Source organism: Puma concolor, chromosome D3 (genome assembly GCF_028749965.1).
Source record: "Puma concolor isolate L17-30 chromosome D3, mPumCon1.1.hap2, whole genome shotgun sequence".
NCBI classification, from domain to species: Eukaryota; Metazoa; Chordata; class Mammalia; order Carnivora; family Felidae; genus Puma; species Puma concolor.
Window position 1 is genome coordinate 57431341 of NC_141678.1, and position 18547 is coordinate 57449887.

Genomic DNA, 18547 nt, shown 5'->3' on the forward strand with positions numbered 1-18547 from the left:
GGAGGCGGCTCTGCGCTGCCGCAGCCCTGCCCGCGGGGTCAGCGGGGAGGTCCGGCCAACTTATCCGTGTGCCCCTTAACAGACCGCGGCTGGAAACGCGGACACCCTATTTCGCGGGGTCTCGGCGTTCTCAGGGACCCCTGGAGGCCAGTTCCCTCCGTACACTGACACAGACCTCCCCGGCGCTCTTCCCTTTTCCTGTGGCTAGGGAATTAGCGGCTAGGCGCGGGATCCATCGAAAACAGAAAACTAATTTCCCCCTGCTGGTGACTGTGGGGAACTGCATGTGCTGGAACAAACCTGCCACCGAGGATCCCTGGCCTCCCGGCTGCTAAGGTTGGGGTCCTTCCACCCCCCCACCCCCGTCAAAAGTTAGAAAACCTTCCTTTTATTCATTTTTTTAAAGTGTCGTATTAAGAGAAGGCAACTCCGTTTTAGCCTTCAGATTAGTGAGAATGAGAAAAATTAAGACATTGCACAAACTAATTTTTTTAACAATTTATTTCCAAGGAAAATTGTGAACATAAAAGGCAGCAGAAAAGAATAATGAGGTCCTAGCTTTTGGTATCGGTGGACTAATCTTCCTGCAGATAATGATTATAAAAGCTGAGTAAAACATTTAAAAGTGGCATTTGAAGGCCTTGGAGACTGACCAAAAGACGACAGAAATTGGGCAGGAGAGCAATTTTGAAAGATGAACAGAAATTGTTGAGATTTGTGAGTTTGTGGCTTTTTACCTGAGGGCAACCTCCAAGCCATGAGCAGCTCCCAACTGCAGACAGCCACAGCCTGACTGGCTTGAAGAGGACAGAAAACAGTGTGAGGCCATGAGGAGAACTAGAAAGGGAGGGAAGGAATTCAGAGAGGAATCAGTGGAGAGGATGAACCCCTAAATATACACTGTATTAGATTTCTATGGCTGCCATAAGAAACTACAAGCTTAGTGGCTTAAAACAATAGATTTATTATCTTAAAGTTCCGGAGGTCAGAAGTCCTGAACAGGTCTCACCAGGCCAAAGTCAACTTGTTGACAGGCTTTGTAGAGGCTGTAGGGCAGAATCTGTTTTCTGCTCACGCAGATTGGTGACAGAATTCAGTTCCTTGAGGTTGTATGACTGAGTGTCCTGCCTTCTTGCTAGCCGTCGGCGAGGCTCATTCCCAGCTCCCACAAGGCACTGCTGCATTCCATGACTCGAGGCTTCCTTACTCCATCTTCAAAGGCCACCACTTTGGGTTGAGTCTCTTTCATGCTTCAAATCTGTCCTCCTTTTTCTTCTGTCTCATCTCTCTGACCAACCAGGAAAGGTTCTCTGCTTTGAAGAATCATGTGACTAGACTGGGCCCACCCAGATTATCCAGAATAACTTCCCCATTTTAAGGTCAGTAACCTTAATCCCATGTGCAAAATGCCTCTTGCCATGTAAAACAACATATTCACAGGTCCTGGTGATTAGGTCACAAACATCTTCAGTGGGCCATTATGCTAACAGAGTCTGCCCTCTGCCCTCAAAGATCACCTCCTGGTATCAGGAAGTACCTTAAATACACTAGGCATGCCAATTAAATGACAGAGATCGTCAGAATGGATTAAAAACAAGACAGAAACTTAAAAAAAAAAAAAAAATTGCACACTATATACAAAAAAAAAAAAAAAAAAAAAAAAAGGACCCTGAGTACAAAGACACAAGTAGATTGAAAGTCAAAGGACGGAAAGAGTTATACCAGGCAGCGAGAAAGAAGAAATCTGAAGTAACTAGCAAACATGAAAAGATGCTCAACTTCACAAGTCATAAGAGAGATGCAAATCAAAACCACAGGGAGATATCCTCTCAGACCTACTAGATGGTCACCACTAAACAAACACACACACAAGTCAGGCAATAACAAGTGACGGTGAGGATGTGGAGAAACTGAAGTGCTTTGTGTACTGTTGGCAGGACTATGAAGTGGGGAGGCTGCTGTGGGAGATACTTAATTTCTGGAGGTGCCTCCAAAAACTTAAAAATACAACTACCATGTGACCCAGCAATCCCGATTCTGGGTATTTATCTAAAAGGAATTTTAAAAAAGAAAATAATTTAAAACAGGATCTGAAAAAAATGTCTGCATACCCACATCCACTGCTGCATTATCTAAAGTGGCCAAGAAGTGGAAGCAACTCAAATGTCTGTTGACAGATGAATGAATGAAGAAAATCTGGTATATACACACAAAGGAATATGCTGCTTTTCAAATACAAAATCCTGGAACGTGTGAGTGGCTCAGTCAGTTAAGCGTCCAACTCTTGATTTCAGCTCAGGTCATGATCTCACAGTTCATGGGTTGGAGCCCCGCATCAGGCTCTGCATGACAGCACCAAGCCTGCTAGGGATTTTCCCTCTCTCTCTGTCTCTGCCCTCCCCCGCCTCTCTCTTTCTCTCTCAAAATAAATAAACTTTAAAAAATTTTAATAAGAAGCAAAAATAAATAAATAAAATGATGAAATCCTGTCACATGTTATACAACATGGAGGAACCTCAAAGACATGCTAAGTGAAATCAGCCAGTCACAAAAGGACAAAATCTGTGTGATTCCCCTAATATGAAGTATCTACAGTAGTCAAAATCATAGAAATAGAAGATAGAAAAGTGGTTTCCAAGGGCTGGAGAGGGTGAGAAGGAGGGTTTACCAGCATTTCAGGGTATAGAGTTTCAGTTTAACAATATGAAATGGTACTGAAGATCTATATACCACAACAGTGTGGGTATACTTAACACTACCAAACTGTACGCTTAAAAATGGTTAAGGGGCGCCTGGGTGGTTCAGTCGATTGAGCATCCGACTCTTGATTTCAGCTGAGGTCATAGTCCCAGGGTGGTGGGATCGAGCCCCGCATCGGGCTCTGTGCTGAGCGTGGAGCCTGCTTAAGATTGTCTCTCTCTCTGCCCCTCTCCTCTGCTCAAAAAAAAAAAAAAAGATTAAATGATTAAGATGGTGAATTCTATGTTATGTGTTTTTTACCTCAATTTTAAAAAAGGAATCTGAAGTGACTGTATTAATATTTGACAAAATAGACTTTAAGGAAGAACATTATTACAGATAACAAGGGAAATATCATAATGATAAATGGGTGATGCATCAGGAAAACATAACAATGAAAGTATTTATGCACCTAATATCAGAGCTTCAAAATACCTTAAGAAAAACAAACAGAACTAGGGAGAAATAAGCAAGCCCAAAATCACAGTGAAAGACTTTAAGACCCTGTTCTTGATAATATATAGAACAAGTAAATACACACAAAAAAATCAATAGAATATCTAAAAAACAATACAGATCAGGAATTGGTGAACTATGGTCTATGGGGCAAATCCCATGAATAAAGATTTACTGGAAAACAGCCACATTTACTCGTTTATGGATTGTGGACGGCTGTCTGTGGCTGTTTTCACGGAGTGGAGGGGAGGCAGCAGAGACCATAGGTCTTGCCTCAAATACTTACTACCAAGCCCTTCATGAGAAAAGCTGGTTTTCAAGGGTGTGACTGTTTGGTGGAGCAGTCGCACAATAGCTGTGGACAAGTCGTTGCCAGATAATTCCAACATCTGTGTCAATTTTACTGTTGATGTCTGTTGATTGTTGTTTCCCCACGTGAGATGAGACTTTCTTGGTTTTTCATATGCCAAGAATTTTGGACTGTCTCCTGGAAATTATATTTTGTAATGAGACCCTGGGTCTTGTTTAAATCCTATGCAGTATGTACATATTTTTGTTTTAGGCAATAGACCTGCTTAGGGTCATACCACAAGCTCAACCTGCCTTTTGTGAGTTGTGGTTCACATTTAAGTTGTTTCCAAAGCCTTTGCAGTACAATTTGGATAGACCCTGAACAAGTTACTACTCAGTGGTCATCTGGAGCCTGGTTGATGGTCTGCTGGTTCGGTTCTCCAGTACTTCTCTACAATGCCCCTTTCTGGCTCTATGACCAGAAAGCTGGAGCTGGAAAGTTACTCCATGGTCATGTGCCTCTGTGACTGCTCCCATCTTTGGCCAAATGGCAGGAGGCAGAAAGAGAAACAGAGGTCTGCAGAGCACAGCTAGGCAATTTTGTTCCAGGTGCAATGAGGAGTCTGGAGACTCTGAGCAAGGACATTCCATGTCCAAAAAAATGACTTACATTTTAAGAAGGCCACTATGCCCTGTGAAGAATGGGCTGGGAGAGAGGACGCAGGAAAAGAATGTAGGGGGCCATGCTAGGGATGCAGGCAAAAGGAGAGGGTAGCCAAGGTGTGCAGAGAAGTGAAGAGTCCCCATCTGCTCCTGGTGGGGAGCTGGCACCCCAGAGTGGATTGGCTAAAAGGGGTGGGAACAGGACGCAGCAATGGTGCTTGGTGGGGCTGACACAGAGGAAGACTGGGTGGCTGGGCAGGCTGGTGGGGGAAATCAAGAGTGCCATCTGGGCCACGATGTGTCTGAGAAGACAAGTTGCAACGCAAGCAGAGATGCTGAGGCGGCATCTGGAAGTAGGAGTGTGGTGCTCAGAGGCGAGAGAAGAACTGAAGGAAAGTGTGGTGGAGGGCAGGGGAAGTAGGTGTACGTGCGCACACAGTGCATTTCTCCTCTTTTCTGCTGTATTGGTTAGTGAAGCAGATAAAGACTCTAGAAACAGATGCAACTGTGTTAAAAAAAAAAAAAACCTTATGTGATAAACTGGCATTTCACCTAACGCCACGGGGTATGAGGATTATATGAGTTACAAGTAAGATGCTTAGAAATGCCTGGCACACATTCAGTGTTCACTGCATTGTTTAAATTTCAATTCCAATAGAAAAAGAGTAATTTACCTAGTAAGAGTTATTCACGTAACTTGCTAACCATCTGGAAAAAATGTCAGTTAGATGCTCTACCCTATACTTAAGTAGAAATACATTTCATATTGATTAAAGATGTGCATGGAAGAAGTCAAACTAGAAAAGTATGAGAAAAACATTTGGATGGATAGTTGGTTGTTTAGCCTTGGCATAAATGAGGCCATTTTATTTTATTTTATTTTATTTTATTTTATTTTATTTTATTTTTAATGTTTCACAAATTTGCATATCATCCTGCATGGGCAGGGAGGGGCCATGCTAATCTCTGTATCCTTCCAATTTTAGTATATGTGCTGTAGAAGCAAGCACTAAGCGAGGCTTTTTAAAGCTACACAGGAAACCCAGATCCAGTAATGAAAAACGTTTGACCACATACAAAATCCTATATGGCAAAAATGCTATAAACCATGCCAAAGAAAAATGGTAAGCAAGAAAGTATTGCATTCTATATGACAAGCAGAGGATAATTTTCCCCAAGACACAAAGATCTCCTAGAAGAGAAGATTTCTCTTCACAAGAGAAAATGCAAGCATCAAGGAACATATGAAAAGAGACTTTATCTCACTTGTATTTAGGAGAACCAATGGCTTTCACATTTTCACCCATACAGTCGAACCCAACTTTCTCAGATATTATGCTTAGAGTACAAATTGCTACAACCTGTTTTGGAGGTCTGACAAATACAGATGCGCACATCATTCCACTCAGTAATTTCTCTTTTAGGAATTCAGACAAAAGAAATAAAAAGTACCAGTTCATACAAGATTTTTTGCTGTTGCAAAAATATATGTACTGACCTGGAAAGATGTCTGCGGTCTTTGGTTAAGGAAAAAGGCAAGTTATGTAGTAAGGGACTAACTTTCTAATTTTCGCTTAGCTTTTTTTATGTATGTTTTGGTTTTTTAGTGCATGTGTATGTGTTCGTGGTAGTGGGGACAGTGGTTAGAGGGGATGTTCATACACGCATCCATTTACTTATGTGTGGACGTAGAGGAGAAGATACCTATCTGCTAAACGTCCATCAACCAGTGAAGTAGGATGAAAAGGTGGGAAGAACAGATGTAATAACTTTTCCTTTGAAAAATTAAAATACGTCTATACAGATGTAAATATATACTTTCTTTTTACAAACTTCTGTATCATTTTGACGTAGACAAGCCAGGTCCAGGAACACAGAGGAGGTCCCACAGGACAAGCCAAGAGGGTCCTTGGCTTTGTGCAGGAGAGAAATCAGGAAGTGGGAAGTGAAAGCAGAGTTTATTGAACAGTGTAAGTGACAGAGTATAGCAGACAGTCTCACCACTTGGGGTTAAGAGTTTATATTGAAAGGGTCCAGGGTATGTGTTCCTCCAGGAATCCAGGGTAGGGTTGGATTCGAGGGTGAGTGACAGGTGAGTAATAGTTGTTATTTCAAAAATCATCGCAGGTAGGGGATATCGATGCCAGCGGTGGGTGAGATTTGTTTGAAGCTAATGTCCTGAAACATGTTTGAAATCCAGTTCTTCTTAGATGTTATCAGGCATTTGGAGGCCTAAAACAAAACTCAAAGAATGATTAACTTTCTTGCCTCCTTCTTGGAGTGGGAACATAGGTTATTTGGTTTAGTCAGACGCAAGGTGAAATACAGAACATGAGTAAATGGGGCCTTGCAGAAAAACAGCAGAGATGGAGCCTTTCTAAAAATGGAATCCTTTCAGTTTCCCTATCTCAATTTGAGTCCTTTCAAATACTGAAAATGAAGGATAAAAAAGGGTCTAGTCTCCAGAATATATCTTTTAAAACTCTAACAACTCAACAACAAAAGGCAAACAACCCAATTTTAAAATGAGCAAGGGACTTGAATAGACATTTCTCCAAAGAAAATATACAAGTTGTCAACAAACACATGAAAGGATACTTGGCATCATTATTCACTAGGGAATGCAAATCAAAACCACAGTGAGATGCCACTTCACACTCACTAGGATGGTTAGAATAAAAATACAAGAAAACAAAACAAAAACCAAAGTGGAAAATGAGGGTTGGTGAGGATGTAGGAGAAATTGGAATCCTTGTTAAACATGGCATTACTTTAGGATCCAGCATTTTCACTCCCATTTACCCCCCCCCCCCAAAAATAGAAAACATACATGTTCACAGTAGCACTATCCACAGCAGCCAAAAGGAAATAATCCAACTGTCTATCATTGATGAACGAATAAAGACTACTTGGTATACATACGACGTAAAGTCATAAAAGGGAATGAAGTTCTGATATAAGCTACAAGGCGAATGAACACCATAAACATTATACTAGGTGGAAGAATCCGGACACAAAAGATGACAGGTATGATTCCACTTACAAGAAATGGCGAGAATAAACCCACGATTCAGAAAGCGGACTCGTGGTCGCCGGGGCCTGGCAGGGAGGGGAGAATGGGAAGCAACTGCTAAATGGGGAAGGGGTTTTCTTTAGGGTGATAGAAATGTTTCCAAACTAGGTAACAGTGGTGTCTGCGCAACACTGAGAATATACTGAATTGTCAACACTCTCCTATGTGTATTTCACTTCAGTTAACGGGGGTGAAGGTAAGCTCGCTTGTGCACTGAGAGAGTAGGCTGGCCCGCTGCCGCGCTTACCCCGGTGGCCTCCTTGCGGACCCAAGTCCACATCCTCGATGGAGAATCTAGAAGGCGGCGTGGGCTGAGGAAACGACAACAGGGGTATCACATAGGACGGCATCAGGAGCCAAAGGCAGACCGGACGGTCACTCTTTTCCAGCGTCGAAACCACCGCCGGCTCCCGCCACTCCGCGCAGGCGTGGGTCTGAAGCGGATCCGGGGGGACGGGGCGGAGCCTGGGGGCAGGGCCAAGGGCGGGGAGGGGGTCGGCCTGCGCGCCGGGCGGGACTCGAGGGAAACCGGAACGCCTCTGCGGCGGGCGCCTGTTTCCGGGGGGAGCTTGGAGTCCGAGGTCAAAGTCCGGTGCGCTGGGAAGCCGGCTTCCGGAGTCCGCTGTAGTCTCCGGGGCTTAGCGGCGTGGGAGCGGTGGTAGCGATGAGGCAGAAGCATTACCTTGAGGCTGCGGCGCGACAACTCTACGAGAGCTGTCCGGGCCAGGCCCGGTATCTCCTGTAAGAAAGGGGCAGGAGGGGATGCGGGCGGCGGTGGTGGGTCTTCCCTCTTCGCTCACGGTTCTCCTCCTCCTTTACAGCTGGGCCTACAGTTCGTCACACGGTAGGGAGAACGTCCGACGGTTGCGGGTCAGGCGCTCGTCGCCCCGCTCCCCTCCATTCCGCACAGCGCTCAGGATGACCCAAAAGAGAAATCTCATCGACCCACTGCCCTCCTAACCGCCTCCCCCCGCAACTACCCCAGAGGCTTCTGTTTCATGAAAAGTTCCAATTTCCTTGGATCTCTTTTCGTTAACCTCACTTCTTTGTGACAGTTTTTCATCCAGTCTCATGGCTTTTAAATTCTGTATGCTGAGGACTTCCAAATTTGTACCCCCAACCAGGACTTCTCCGCATTCTAGACTTCTATCCAGAAGCCTTCTTGACAATTTCTTTTGAGTGTCTGTTAGGCCAAAACTCGAGCTTTACCTCCCAACCCAGCCTTCCTCTAGTTCTTACCAGTTCAGTTAGTGGGAATTCCATCCTTAGAGTTATCAGCCCCCAAACTCTGGGGCCATTTTTGACTCCCTAACAGCTCTCCTCCCCAAGCCAATATGCCAGCAAATCCTGTTGGCTTTAAAATATATCCAGAATCTAGCCACTTATCACCATCACTTATCATGTTAGTATCCTGGACCACGTCAACAAGCTCATGCATACTACAGTCCATTCTCAATTGAGCAGCCAGAGTAAGCCCAGTAGAAACCTAAGCTAGATCATGTTATTCTTTGCTACAAACTCTCAAATAACTTCCCATCTCAAAGTAAAAGTGAAAATCTTTTAAATGGACTACAAGGACCTACATCAAAGGTCAAGGTTGCCTCTCCAACCTGCTCTTCCCTTTTGTTTACTCAACTCCAACCACTGTTAGCCCTCCTTGTTCTAACGCAGCCTTTGCAGCTGTCCTTCCCTCTACCTGGAATTCTTAACCTTGTGTATCTTCATGGATTCCATTCTCACTCGCTTCCTTCTGCTCTCTACAGAGGTCATTCCACAAAGCTTTCCGTGGCTACCTTATTTAAGACGACAGCAGCTGTGTGGGTGCCTGGATGGCTCAGTTGATTAAGCATCTGACTCTTGATTTGGGCCCAGGTCGTGATCTCACAGTTCGTGAGCTCGAGCTGCGAGTCGGGCTCTGCACTGACAGGAACAGTTCCCCCTTTTTCTGCCCATCCCCTGCTTGCTTTCGCTCTCTCTCAAGATACATAAAAATAAACTCTAACAAAAAAAAAAAAAAAAAAAAAAGGACTTCAGCACCTCCATTGCCACTCCCTATTCCCCTTTTTTTCCCCAGCACTTAGTATTTGGTGTTGCCATATTTACTTTCTCTCTCCATGAATTGTCCTTTATTCACTGTTTTATCTCTTGCACGCAGAACTCTTCCTGTCACTTTACAGTCACTAATAAATATGATTGAATTTAACATTTGGCAGAGCTGGGTTACAAGCATGGTCTTTAGTTGTATATGTAGAGTGCTCGCCAATAAATATTTGTTGAATAAATTGATGGTGTACCCACCTTCCTTTCCAGCTGCATCACTTCCCCAACCTCACCTTTCCCTAATAGCCGTGCTTTCTTTTTCACTGTACTTCTGCCTGAAAGCCCTTTTCTAATAATAGACGCCATTCTCTAAATATAGGTATTTGACCTCTCTCAGGCCACTTCTTTTGGAGTGTTTCTGCCTGGTCTATACAGAGTTTAATAATTTCCAGGGCATTTTAATTATACTCTATTACAGTTCTTACCAGAACTGTATTTTCTTTTGCTTAGGGCTCACCTAGAATGTGAGTTCTTTAAAGATAGCAACTCTCTTACTCCATATTTATGTCTCCCTAGCCCAGTGTGGTAGATGGCTGTCTTGATTGCGTAAACAGTCTGGGGCAAGTCTGTTGTCCTTTTACCTTGCACTGAGAATTATCTGCAGAAAGCCTGGCCCACAAATCACAAAATTATGCTAATTGTTTAAAAAAGAAATCAGTATAATTTATTGTTTTATGATAAATATGTAAAATTGGCAAGATCGTCTTTTTTACTTAGTAACAAGTAACGAGTAACATCGCAAAGAATCGGGACTTAACCTGTCGCTAAAAGGAATGAATGGATAGAATTAGTGTTTTGCAAAATGAATTGTTGCCAGTTTATCTTCTTGTAAGTTCTATTTTGAGTTTGCTTAAGGAAAATATATATCTGCTTATATTAAACAATACACTTTTTCACATAATATTGGCTTGAGGTAACAAACTATTCTGATGGACTAAATCATGAGTTTCATCTGTATAATTTCAGATGATAACAACGCTTTTGAAGGAACATGTCCATACTGTTTCCAGTTGCTGGTCTCGGATAACTCTCGAGTGCGCCTCAAACCCAAATCCAAACTGACACCCAAAATACAGAAACTTCTTAACCGAGAGGCAAGAAATTGTACACTCAATTTTAAAGAAGCAAAAATTGTGAAAAAATACAAAGACTCCAGAAGTGTATTGGTAAGATTTCAATTCTAGTATGTATAAATAAACTAGAATTTTCTTTTACTTAAATTGAAGTTGGTTAAAGATCAGACTACATATAACTCAGAAGTTTGTGATCATACATTCAGATTGTCAAAATATATACATAAGTTTTTCTTCTAGTGATGTTCCATCAAGAGTAAAGCTTATTTTTAAAAAATTTGTGATTGAAGTATATAGTTGACATACTAGTTTCAAGTTTACACATAGTGATTTGACAATTACATTATGAAATTCCTACTATTAAGTCAGCCTCTGGAGCTAATGGAGTGAAGAGGTAGGAGAATGTGAGAATTCATTTGATTGGTTTTATAAATTAACTTAGACCTATATTTGCAGAATCACTAAGAGTTTGAAGAGGTCACTTAAAATTTCAGTGATAATTTGCCATGTTTTATTGGAAAACCACTTGGAGTTTGTCTGCAACAAATGTTAAATGTCAACTGCTGTTGTAAAGAACATCCTTCCAGATGTCAAAGGGTTTCAATGACAGTCTCCTCCATTCTCCCCAAACATGGTTTTATATTGAGAACGTAGAGGCTTTGTTATCTTTAAAAGGTGTTTTAGGGGAACCTGGCTGGCTCATTGATCTCAGGGTTGTAAGTTCAAGCCCCCACATTGGGTGTAGAGATTATTTAAAAGTAAAATCTTTAAAAATCAAATGAAAATAAAAAGGTGTTTTGAATTAAATACAAATGTTTAACCAGTAACTTTTTATCGAAGATTTTCTCATTTTAAATTTGTATCTTGTCTGATTGCTGCCGCTAGATTATAAACTCCCTCAGGGGAGCCCCTGTTACTCACCAGTATTGCCTGGTGTAGTCCCTTATGTACAAGAATTTAATGAACATGTAGTTTATTGGATTAAATTGGAAAAGAAATCAGGCCCAGTATTTCTTCTTTTTTATGACAGTTGATTACTTGTAAAACATGCAACAGAACAGTTAAACATCATGGTAAAAGTAGAAGCTTCCTATCCACACTGAAGAGCAGTCCTACCACTCCTACAACTAAACTCAGCCCGAAGACACCAGAGAGAAAGACTCCGAGTTCCACAAACCTAAATCACACGTGTGGTTCCAAAGGCAAGAGGCCAGCCTTTGTATTCAGGTATCTGAATTCATTAAGCTATTTGAATTGCTGGTGTTAACTCTTATTTCTTCTAATTTCCTTTGTTTAATATACACTCCCTAAATTTGCCACGCAGGTTAGGCCTTGGCCCCTTTTTTCCCTCCATATCCTTTTCTTTTCTAATGTCCTATGCTCCCATGTTTTTCATTCTCCTCTCTGTTTATAACTTCCAGGTATATTCCTCTACTTCATCCTCTCCTGGGCCCGTTCCCAGCTGCCTGCTAAATACATCCATTTTATCCCCCCACCATGTCCCCACAGCTGACTACTCAGACCTCTTCATCCTCCTAAGTTCCTTATTCTGTCAGTGAACATGCCCTTGACATTCTGACCTGACATGGTGAGTAGAGTTGACAGCTCCTACTCCCTTGGTCCTTGTCCATTTAGTTGCCAGTTTCCATCTGTCCTACCTCCATGGTGTTTGCACCTGTTCTCCTTTTTTCCTACTGCTGTGTTCAGGTCTGTATCCACCTTTTGCTGGGATTTACTACTGTAATGGATTACTGTATTATCCAGTAAATGGATTATTTTGCTGGATTACTATAGTTAATTTCTTGCTTCTAGTTTCAAACCCTTCTAGCCCGATCATTTCCCTAACGCACAGCTCTGATTAGAAGCCTTTCACACTTCACCTCCGTAGCATTTGGGTCAGATGTTCCAGCCTGGCTTCCCAGCCCTTATTACCTGGCACCAATCTGTCTGCCTGTTGTACTTTACCTTAATTCATCTTACGTATCAGCAAAACTGAACCACTCAGTTTACTTTCTTGCTCTAAACCTTTGTTCTTGGTATTTCCTCTGATTTCCTCTGTCAGAAGTTCCTATGGAAATCTTGCTGAATAGGGATTTGTCAGGTGCTACTAAATTAACTGTATGACTGAGCACATGTCTTATTTTTGTAGTTCACAGTACTGTATTCACTTTGATAGTCAGTAAATTTAGTTTCATAGAAACTGGGAAAGGAATTTTTGGACGTTTTTTGCCGCAAGAGAAACAGTCTGGTAGTTTCTTGAATATAAATAACATAAGTCAGCAAGGACTGAATTATCTCTGTTTACTGAATTGAGTTTTTTATATTTATAAAAAATATATATATATTTTTTATAAAGTGTTGACATTTATCAAATTGGGTAAGAATTAAAATTTCAAGTCCAGTTTTCTCCATATTTTGATTTAATTATTTTGATATCTGGCTGGTAGGAATTCATCACAGAAGTTTCTACTTTATTGGACAAATATAGATAAAAGAGGATTTGGCATATTTAAAATAATTAACTTGTATTTAGACCAGACTGCTTTTTAGATATATGCAGGAATGGGAAAGATGTTTCACATTTATCATACAGATGGGGAGTGGAAGAAGGATCAGACTGACAAACCCCAATAAGGGTTCGTGGGTGTGGAACACAACTGGAGGGCATGAAATAGAAGGAAGCTAAATACATACACAGCAGCTGGAGAACCATTTATCCAGGGAATATTTTTAGAAGACCCCTTCTGTGCCTGGCACTGCTAAGTAGCGGGGGAATGCACGACTAGTAGTACACAGTCTACCCTGGGGAGCTTACGCAGGCGGGGAGATACGATGGAGTGGCACCTGCATGTGGAGGTTGAGTTCTTCAGTTTTGAGAAGGAAGTGATCTTGAGCTGTGAAGAAACAGGTTTTTAAAGTCCTTAGAATTGTCAGGAATCCCAATGTCAGACTTAAAGGGAACTCAGACCCGATGACACTTTACCTTTAGCCTTCTTGAGGTTTGATGGAAACTTCCAGAACCACCCAGCATACCTCCTGAATATTGCCTAGAGCCTCTGTAGTCAGGGAGTTTTTAACAAAATGGGAAATGAATGCTGGGTCCAGCCACTGCTCATATGTGGCCATAATACACAAGGGTAGAAAAGGATTCTAGTAGCAATTATCTAGGCTAAGTAGGAAAAACACTTTTAAAACTTACTTATCAGTATACCTAAGTGTGGTTTTATGTTTGTTTTCAGGACACCGACATCTGGACAGTCAACACCCACCTGCTCAAAGAGTGTGAGCAAAACTAAGAAACACTTCTCTAAATTAAAATTGTTGCTTAGTCGGAGTGAATCCCAAAAGAATTCAAAGGTGGACTTCAGAAATTTCTTACTGTCTTTGTAAAGGATAGTCTGTGAAATAAATGTTTTGTTTTGTTTTGTTTTTTTAACGTTTATTTACTTTTGAGAGAGAGAGACAGAGCTCAAGAGGGGAAGGGCCAGAGAGAGAGGGAGACACAGAATCTGCAGCAGGCTCCAGGCTCTGAGATGTCAGCACAGAGCCCGACGCGGGGCTTGAACTCACGAACCGCGAGATCATGACCTGAGCTGAAGTCGGACGCTTAACCACCTGAGCCACCCAGGCGCCCCTGTGAAAATAAATGTTTAATACAACTCTGAAACTAAAGTTAGTCACAAAAACATCTTTTCTAAAACTTTGATTATTTAAATACATGGAAACTAAGGTCCAAGAGCAAACTTCTCTGGGCTCTTTTCAATGTTGATGGAGAAAATGCTTCATTAAAATTAATAACTGAAACCTGTCTACTTCACAGGGTGGCTGTGAGGATCAAAAATATATGAAAGGTCCTTGTCAATAGCAAAGATATTATGGACATTGAGTGATTATTATTTTCTCTTCCCTTAATTAGCAGTTTTCTTTCATAAGGAAATTGAGACCTTTATGAAAGGGCCTACTCCCCTCTAGGTGTCTATCATTGCTAATTCGGGAAAAGGATCAAGTGTCCTTGTTTTCCACAATCATCTGCATAACTGTATTAGAAGAGCTGAACATGATTCTTGTTTTGCATGCAAAAGTAAATATATGGAACATTCTTGATTCTAAATCATTCATATACACAAAATTTCATTTTTACAAATTTGTTGTTCCTAGTAATATCCTAGTAATATTTTATAATGTGTGGCATTTCATTTGCTTTGGTGAAGACTTATTTCTGTGCCTAAAATTTACAGCAGAATATAACATAGTAACAGTTTAGCTATCTTAAACCTTTTCTGGAACATAGATATACCACAATGAAAGGCTGGGGTTGTATTCAACCTGTCTTTTAAAAATTCTTTAAATAAATAATTTAGATACTTTAAACTATAAACTGTTTCCAAGCCTCTCTGCTGCTTAAAAATTTTAAACTTAAGTTTCTCCCATGAGCACTTGGCAGACTGAAAGGCCAAGGTTATTAATGAATTGGTCTTATATGAAGTGAAATTATACTAACTAGTGCCAGCGTCAGAGAGGGATGGCTACAGTCATCATTTTGAACTTCTTTAGCCATAGGGAGGCTGGACCTTCCCTTTGTGTCCAGGGCACCTAGCACAATACTTTGGTCATGGTGCTTTACCTTTCTGGCTAACTTCTCACTGGAACATGTTTCTCTTCTTGCCCTTGCTTCCTTACCACCATTCCTGATCACCCATAGTGAGCTCTTTGTAGTTCTTAGAACGTATCATTTCTCGTCAGCTTTGGGCCTTGGCATGCTTTTGCATACTGTCCTTCACTCCAACCCCACTGCATTATGAGGGGCCACTCTTATAAAAGTGGTGACCCGGTAGTTTCCTGTTTCTGACTGTGTCCTCAACTGCCTGTCAGCTCTTTGCAGGCCTGGATGATCTCATTTGATTTGCCCCTAGCACATAGCACAAGTTTTCCAAATATCCCTAAGCCACCACATTTACATTTGAATTCCTTACCAGGTTTAGAACTAAGGTCCTTTTTTTTTTTTTTTTTAATTTTTTTTTTCAACGTTTATTTATTTTTGGGACAGAGAGAGACAGAGCATGAACGGGGGAGGGGCAGAGAGAGAGGGAGACACAGAATCGGAAACAGGCTCCAGGCTCTGAGCCATCAGCCCAGAGCCCGACGCGGGGCTCGAACTCACGGACCGTGAGATCTTGACCTGGCTGAAGTCGGACGCTTAACCGACTGCGCCACCCAGGCGCCCCTGAACTAAGGTCCTTTTAATCATATGACTGGGAAATGGATAAGAAGTAGTAAAAGTAGGGGCACCAGGGTGGCTCAGTCGTTGTGTCAGACTCTTGGTTTCAGCTCAGGTCATGATCTCATGGTTCATGGGTTTGAGCCCCACATCAGGCTTACTGCTGACAGCACGGAGCCTGGAGCCTGCTTCGGATTCTGTGTCCCCCTCTCTCCCTGCCCCTCCCCTGCTCACACTTTGTCTCTCAAAAATGAATAAATGTTAACATTAAAAATAAAAAGTAGTAAAAGGAACTTCTAGGTGGGGAGTTATTACCTCAGTTGCAAATGAAAAACCATGGATTCTTTCTTTTGTGTTTGGTAGAATGGTCTTTGGGCATCTCTAAAGAGAATATTAAAATTATACTGTGGACATAAAACTTTAGAAGAAAACCTAGAACTAAATCTTCATAGCTTTGGATTAAGCAATGGTTTCTTAGTTATCACATCAAACACAAGCAACAAAAGAAAAAATAGATAAATTGGACTTCACGTTAAAAACTTGTGTTTTGTTTTTTTCTTTTAACGTTTATTTATTTTTGAGAGAGAGAGATAGAGCACGAGCAGGGGAAGGGCAGAGACAGCGGGAGACACAATCAGAAGCAGGTTCCAGGCTCTGAGCTGTCAGCACAGAGCCCAATGCAGGGCTCAAACCCCCACGAACTGCAATATCATGACCTGAGCTGAAGTCAGACTGAGCCACCTAGGCACCCAAAACCTGTGTTTCAAATGAGGACACCATCAAGAAAATGAAAAGCCACTGAATGGAAAAAATGTTTGCAAATCATGGATCTCTTAAAAGACCTACATCCAGAATTATAAAAACTCTTAAAATTCAATAATAAAAAGACAAAACACGGACAAAGATTCTGAGCAGACAATTCCCCAGAGAAAATAAATGGCCAGCAAGCACATGAAAAGATGCTGAACATCTTCTATCTAACACTCATTAGGGAAATGCAAATCAAAACAGAGATACCTACCAGTTCATACCCACTAGGATGGCAAAAATAACAAAGACAGTAACAAGTGTTAATGAGAATGTGGTGAAATTCAAACTCACATCACTGGGATTGTAAAATCTGTGCAACCACACTGTAAGAATTTGGCAGTTCCTGAAGAAGTTAAGCATAAAGTTACCATATGACCCACATTATATACCCAAGAGGACTGAAAACACGAAATCTTACATGGGAGTATTCGTAGCAACATTTGTAATAGCCAAAAAGTGGAAACAACCCAAATGTCCATCAACTGTCGAATGAACATATTCCATCCATATGGTGGAATACCATTCAGCTATAAAAGTGAATTAACTGATACATGCTAGAACATGGATGAACCTTGAAAATATGTCATTTGAAAGAATGCAGACACAAAAGGCCACATATTGTATGAGTCCATCTATATGGAATGCTTAGAATAGGAAAATACATAGAAATGAATTAGTGGCTGCCTGAGGCTACTAATCTGGCTACCTGTTCCTGGGGGAACAGGGAATAACTTAACCAGTATGTAGTTTTTTTAGGGTGAGGAAAATTAGGGTTCTGGAATTAGGATCACACAACTCTGAATACTCGAACCCACTAAATTCTACACTAAAAGGGTGAATTTTATCTCAGTAAAGCTTTCATTAAAAAAATGAAAATAAACATTACCTAAACAGATTACAGTATGGATACTTTGGTTTAAATGAACATGATAGTATTGGGCCTGGTGTGGGAGGGAGCGTAGCAGCGCAGGCAGTGAACAAGATGCAGTGCTGAGGCTTGATCCTTGCCCTCCTCACCCTGCTGGTGCTCACCAGCACGGTGGCCAAAAAGAAAGACAAAGTGGGGGTGCCTGGGTGGCTCAGCTGGTTAAGCGTCAGACTCTTGCTTTCTGCTGAGGTCATGATCTCACGGTTGGTCAGACAGAGCCCCAGTCGGGCTCTGCGCTGACGGTGCAGAGACTGCTTGGGATTCTCTCTCTCTCTCTCTCTCTCTCTCTTTTGTTCTCTAAGTAAATAAACTTAAAAAAAAAAAAAAGACAAGTGAAGAAGGGCGGCCCCAGGAGTGAGTGCACGGAGTGGACCTGGGGGCCTGGCACCCCCAGCAGCAAGGACTTCAGCGTGGGCTTCTGCAAGGGTACCTGTGGTGCCGAGACGCTGCGCATCCGGTGCAGGGTGCCTGCAACTGGAAGAAGTGGCTTGGAACCGACTGCAAGTACAAGTTTGAGCTGGGGGCGGGGGGCATGTGACGGGGCACAGGCGCCAAAGCCCGCCAAGGCACTCTGAAGAAGGCACAGACCAATGCCCAGTGTCAGAAGACCATTCCCGTGACCAAGTCCTGCACCCTCAAGGCCAAAGCCAAGAAAGGGAAGGGAAAGTCCTAGCAGCCAGGTCTGGATGCCAAGAACCCAGGGCCCATGCCCTCCCTCCCACAGACCCAAGATCTAATTTACCAGTGCCTTTTGTCCGCTTATCAGTCCTACCCTGCTTCTTCCCTCTCACTCCTCCACCCACACCTCCAAGTGTCCCAGATGGGGAAAGACAGGGATTGTGGACAGCTTGATGTATTTCCTGGTACATCCCCACAGACGCCATTACTAAGAAACAAAATAAACCCTCATTCCCACTACCACCTCCCCACCAACTGGGACTAAACTTACAACAGGAATTTTATGAATAAAAATAAATTTGTATAATCATACTAGCAATTTGAAAAGAAAATTTTTCTTTAATTTAAAAAAAAATTTTTTAGGGGCACCTGGGTGGCTCAGTCAGTTGAGCGTCTGACTTCGGCTCAGGTCATGATCTCTCGGTTGTGGGTTCGAGCCCCAGATCGGGCTCTGTGATGACAGCTTGGAGCCTAGAGCCTGCTTCAGATCCTGTGTCTCCCTCTCTCTCTGCTGCTCC

The 18547-nt window shown here is 42.1% G+C and overlaps 2 protein-coding genes, 1 long non-coding RNA gene and 1 other non-coding gene across 6 annotated transcripts; 2 read left to right on the forward strand and 2 right to left on the reverse strand.

Moving 5' to 3' along the window:
• Window positions 1-483: 483 nt before the first annotated feature.
• LOC147575588 (uncharacterized) lies at window positions 484-7896 on the reverse strand. 3 transcript variants are annotated; one of them, XR_015242540.1, is made up of 3 exons: window positions 7470-7896; window positions 3482-6381; window positions 484-2934 (listed from the first exon to the last, which is right to left on the reverse strand). It is a non-coding gene; the product is annotated as an uncharacterized LOC147575588 (long non-coding RNA). The 3 variants fall into 3 exon arrangements; XR_015242539.1 differs by having other exon boundaries at window positions 3482-3682; window positions 7470-7721; XR_015242538.1 differs by having other exon boundaries at window positions 3482-7896.
• LOC112868482 (U6 spliceosomal RNA) lies at window positions 5049-5159 on the reverse strand. Its single transcript, XR_003224304.1, has one exon. It is a non-coding gene; the product is annotated as a U6 spliceosomal RNA (small nuclear RNA).
• On the forward strand, window positions 7800-14766 carry RMP24 (ribonuclease MRP subunit p24). Its single transcript, XM_025931275.2, has 5 exons — window positions 7800-7963; window positions 8044-8066; window positions 10289-10488; window positions 11426-11622; window positions 13635-14766. Exons 1-5 carry the CDS (start codon window positions 7887-7889, stop codon window positions 13783-13785), a joined length of 648 nt encoding a protein of 215 aa, XP_025787060.1. The 5' UTR covers window positions 7800-7886; the 3' UTR covers window positions 13786-14766.
• Window positions 14767-14889: 123 nt separating this feature from the next.
• On the forward strand, window positions 14890-18341 carry LOC112868192 (midkine). Its single transcript, XM_086682855.1, is given in 3 exon segments — window positions 14890-15384; window positions 15630-17554; window positions 17680-18341. Coding segments are annotated over 2 exon segments (396 nt in total). The 5' UTR covers window positions 14890-15384; window positions 15630-17405; the 3' UTR covers window positions 17927-18341.
• The last annotated feature ends 206 nt before the right edge of the window (window positions 18342-18547 follow it).

Excerpts from the sequence above, each read along its gene's own strand:
- RMP24 (XM_025931275.2), top strand. The coding sequence starts at position 7,887 with ATGAGGCAGAAGCATTACCTTGAGGCTGCGGCGCGACAACTCTACGAG. Across the intron at positions 8,067-10,288 it reads GGCCTACAGTTCGTCACACG|ATGATAACAACGCTTTTGAA; the intron begins GTAGGGAGAACG and ends GTATAATTTCAG. Across the intron at positions 10,489-11,425 it reads AAGACTCCAGAAGTGTATTG|TTGATTACTTGTAAAACATG; the intron begins GTAAGATTTCAA and ends TTTTTATGACAG.